This window comes from Chrysochloris asiatica, unplaced genomic scaffold (assembly GCF_000296735.1).
Source record: "Chrysochloris asiatica unplaced genomic scaffold, ChrAsi1.0 scaffold00150, whole genome shotgun sequence".
Taxonomy (NCBI): Eukaryota; Metazoa; Chordata; class Mammalia; order Afrosoricida; family Chrysochloridae; genus Chrysochloris; species Chrysochloris asiatica.
In genome coordinates, this window is record NW_006408668.1 from 3743466 (window position 1) to 3748093 (window position 4628).

At 43.4% G+C, this 4628-nt stretch overlaps 1 protein-coding gene across 1 annotated transcript in view; it reads left to right on the forward strand.

The window, feature by feature from the left end:
- RFX8 (RFX family member 8, lacking RFX DNA binding domain) overlaps positions 1-4628 on the forward strand; it is a 164314-nt gene that overhangs the window by 146399 nt on the left and 13287 nt on the right. The window contains exon 14 of the mRNA XM_006870767.1: positions 993-1309. Within this exon, the coding sequence (XP_006870829.1) occupies positions 993-1309 (317 nt within the window). The remainder of the gene's footprint in view (positions 1-992; positions 1310-4628) is intronic.

The window sequence follows — 4628 nt, forward strand, 5'->3', positions numbered from 1 at the left end:
CTAATCATGACTATCACAATTATAAAGGTAGAAGTTTTGTAACAAAAAAAAGGGGAGTGGTTAATCTTACAGTCCAGAAACAGGGGACCCTAGTACCATCAAGAGAGAAACACACAAGCAGAATGCGGTACTTATCCAGAGAAGTAGCAGCGCCATAGATGGAGGCAGAGATGGGGTCATGGAGAAGGGGGAGTGGCTGAAGACTAGATTCATGGGAAGAGAGGGACTAAGAGCTGGTGGCCAGGAGGCAGACTTACACAATGTGCCCTTTGGAGATGTAAATTATTATATATGCCTGAGTGGTTTTTGTTTTTCTTATAAAAGCTAAAGTGGATAGAGAGAAATACTATTAACTGATGGTACATGGAGGGGATTATAATCATTGTAATGAAACAAGGTATATGATTTGTTGAATGTAAAACTGATGATTTGCCCTGTAAACTTTCACTCAATCCACAATAAAAACCTTAAAAAAAAAAAAAGATAATTAAATTTTTCCTTGAACTTTTAGAAGCCTCTTCTTACTTCCAAAAATTCATCCATTGGAAACCCTATTTAGCACAATTCTACTGGAATCAACCCAATAGCACCTGGTTTGGTTTGGTTTTTGTTTTCTTTCTGCCCAAAAGCTACCCTGCCTTGGCTTCTTTGGGTATGGAAGGCTGCCCCCATGATTGACCCCACTCAGGCCCCTTTAGGAGTAACTTTAGGAATGAGAGGTGCCCTAGTGATGTGGCTCATTGGTTTCGAGCTCGCTGCTTACCAGCAGGTCAACAGGTTGAACCCACCTGTAGGAGAAAAGCATGGAGGTCTGCTTCCGTAAAGGTTTACAGCGCTGGGAATCCTATGGGGCAGTCCGATCCTGTCTTCTAGGGTCAATGGCAATGGGTTTGGTATAGGTAAACAGGGATTAAAAATCCTAGAAAAATTGTTAGTTTCACAGATTTCTGTCTCTCTGTATTTATTCATTTTTTGTTGTTATTTAAATGTAGGCTCCTGGCATCTGTTTCATTTGCTACTTTTGGAATATGTGATTCATATACTTCAGTCGTGCATAGAAGAGGAAGAGGAAGAAGAGGACATGGGAAGTCTCAAGGAACTGCTATCGGATGCTCAGTCTGTCATCCAGCCTGACCAGGCACTTTTTCACCCTTTTGTTACTTCACCAACTCCGGAGCTCCAAAGCCCGAGTGTGGAACCACCTAGGGTAATGCTCAGACACCTCAGTCAGGGCCGGTGCACCTCAGATGTGAGCGGGGTGATTCTCAAGGTCCTGGGCTTCCTGGTGGACACTGCCACGGGCAATAAGGTAGAGCCCCCAGGACCCTGATTTTCATGCAGTTGTTTCTCGGGACTAAGAACTAAAAGGTGGTTAGGAAACCCACAGAGATTTCATGGGGCAAGCACTGATAAAGAACTTTAGAATCATGTTTGCTATTGGGGATTTTGCTAGGGGTGACTGGAATAGCTTGTCTGGTTATCACTGGTTGGCTCTGGTTTTTGAAGCATGCATATGTATGGCCCTGGCATGACCAGAGATGGGGGAATGTTTGGATGGCCTGGGTCTTGCATTCCCAGAGTCCACCATCTAGCTAGCATAGTTACACTTAAAGCAGGGCACCACTAGCTGCTAAGTCGAGTGGTATGGACTGAAAATGCCTCTAGAAGTCAAAGAAAGGAAACACCGAGTAGTCTGAACAGGAAAGATTTTGAAAAGATTGAATAGGGATACATCTTGAAAGAGAAAAATAAGAGTTGCTATTTATTTAGCGCCTACAAAACATTGTAAGGAGCTCTGGTAGCATAGTGGTCACGAATCAGGCTGCTAATCTCATGGCCGGCAGTTCGAAACTACCAGTGGCTTTGCGGGAGAAAGATGAGGCTTTCTGCTCCCATAAAGATTTACAGCCTCAGAAACCCTGTACAGGGTCGCTATGAGTCTGAACATCAGCAATGCAGCATATAGCCTTTTGGACTCCTGGCATGGTGCTGTAGGATCAGCACTGGACTTCAAACCACAAGGTCCAAACCCACCAGCTATTCCTTGGAAACCCTGTATAGGATCACTGTAAGTTGGAAACAACTTGACAACACTTAACAACAGCAACATATAACCTTTAAGGAGCCCTGGTAATGTAGTGAATTACGAACTTAGCAGCCCAAGTCTACCAGTAGCTCCAAAGGAGAAAAATGAGGTTTTCTGCTACTGTAAAGGTTTACAGCCTCGGAAACTCTATATAGGATTTCTATGAGTCGAAACTGACTCCACAGCATGGAACTACCACCACCAATATCATATATATTTTGGACTTCTGGTGTAGTGCTATAGGATAAGCCCTGGGCTGCAAATCACAAGTTCAGTGATTCAAACCCATCAGCTGCTCCTCAGAAACCCTATACAGGGTCGCCATGAGTCAGAACTGATTTGAGAACACTTAACAACAACAACATAGAGCCGTTAGGAGTCCTGGTATAGAGCTGTAGGATAAGCAGTGGCCTCTAACCACACACAAGCTTGGCAGTTGAAACCCACCAGTCACTCCTTGGAAACCAACTCAACGGCACTGAACAGCAACAACAACAGCAACATACAGTTTTTAAGGAGTTCAGGATACAGTGGGTTACAAGTTGGGCTGCTAACCGCAAGATAAACAGTTCTAATCTACTCCATGGGAGAAAGATGAGACTCTCTGCTCCTGTAAAAATTTACAACCTCGGAAACCCTGTACAGGGTCGCTATGTGTTAGAACCAGCTCGACACACACAACCACCATTATCCACCACAATAGCCTTTGGAGTCCTGGTGTGGCTCTGTATGATAAACACGGGGCTGCTAACCTCAAGGTCGGTAATTAAAACCCACCAGCCACTCTCAGAAACTCTGTAACTTGGAACCAGCTCAATGTCACACAATACCAACACCACCATAAATCCTTTAAAGGAGTCTTAGAGTCCTGGTTAATGTGCCAGACTGCAAAGCCGTTTGAACTGCAAGGTTGGCAGTTCAAGTTCAGCAGCTGCTCCTCGGAAACCCTATACAGGGTCACTATGGGTCGGATCCAACTCGACGACACTTCAGAACAACAGTGGTACTGTAGGATATGTACTGGACTGCTAGCCACAAGGTTGGCAGCTCAAACCCACCAGTTGCTCCACAAGAAAAAGATGAAGCTTTCTGCTCATCTTTTTATCGCTTCAGAAACCCTACACAGAGTCACTGTAAGTCAAAATCAACTAAATGATAGTGGTTTTGCTTTGTTTTAAACATAATTGTCAAAACGCTTAGATATACACATGTTTCATGTGCTGTTGTTCCCTGAATTGGGACTTGAGTTTCCTGACTTCCCTCTAACTTGGTTTTATGAGCCAGACAGACCAAGACATCCAAAACGTGGATGCAGGTAGCACTTTCAGGTGTGTTCTCCAGAAAGGTGATATGTATAAAAGATGAATTTGGGCATAGTTTCTTGCCTCATAAACAGACTCTTAGCTTTGCAATGAGATGTACCATAACGAATTATTTTAAGTAGGAACCCTCTTAGACATCTCAAATCCGTCTCTGTTTGTGGAATTTTTATGCTAAACACAAGCTTTCAGTTACTCAGATAGTGCACAGATACTGCAATTACACTACAATTGTCAGGACTGGTGGCTGTCATTTCATTCTGTGGTTGGAATAATGCCAGTGGAGAGCACACACAGTCAGTAGTCCAATTATGTCCGCTATGGATGTCCCAGGACAAAATGGCATCTCTTTTTCTGTCTAATTAGGTAGCATTTATTATCTTTAATAAGCATAGAGTTAAGTGTGCCATTCAAGTACTTAACTGTTGTTGTTGTTGTTGTTGTTAAGTGCTGTCAAGTCGATTCCAACTCATAGCTACCCTGTATAGGGTTCCCAAAGAGCAGCTGGTGAGTTTGGAATCATGACCTTGCAGTTCAAACCATCCTTGCAGTCCAATGCTTTATTCTACAGCGCCGCACCAGCACTCCGAGTACATAACTGTCTGGGTTCTTCATTAGGCAAGTTACTTTAATTTTTCTATTCCAGTTTCCTCGTGGACAAAATGAGGATGCTAATATCTAATACCATATGGCTGTTATGAGTCTGAGATAAATTATTGCTGTTATTTTAATGTTTTATTGTGAATTATGTGATAATTTACATGGGAGAACATTAGCTTTATATTCATCCTATTGTATATCATTTCATTGCCATGTTTACAATCCCCTCCATGCATCATCAACCGACCAAAGAGTATACACTACAAGCCTGCACCCCAGTCATCAGCACACAGCCCCTCTTTCTCTCTGTGTCTAAAGTCCCCAGCTGTTCATCTCTCCACGTCATCAACTCTGCCTCCATCTCTGGCGTCACTGCTTCTCTTGGTAGGGTCCTGCTCTCCACTCTTCTCCCTTGATGGTTCCAGGGACCTCCACTCCTGGATTGCAAAGTCAATCACTCCTCTCCTTTTGCTTCAAAACATCCACCTTTACATTTCCAACCCTTGCAGTCAGTCCTGATAACAATTATTGACCATTGTACCACAAGGGACCTATCCCCATCTCCTTTCATCAGCCCCACCAAGACAGATTGTATACTACTCAGTGGAAATTCTATCTTCCTC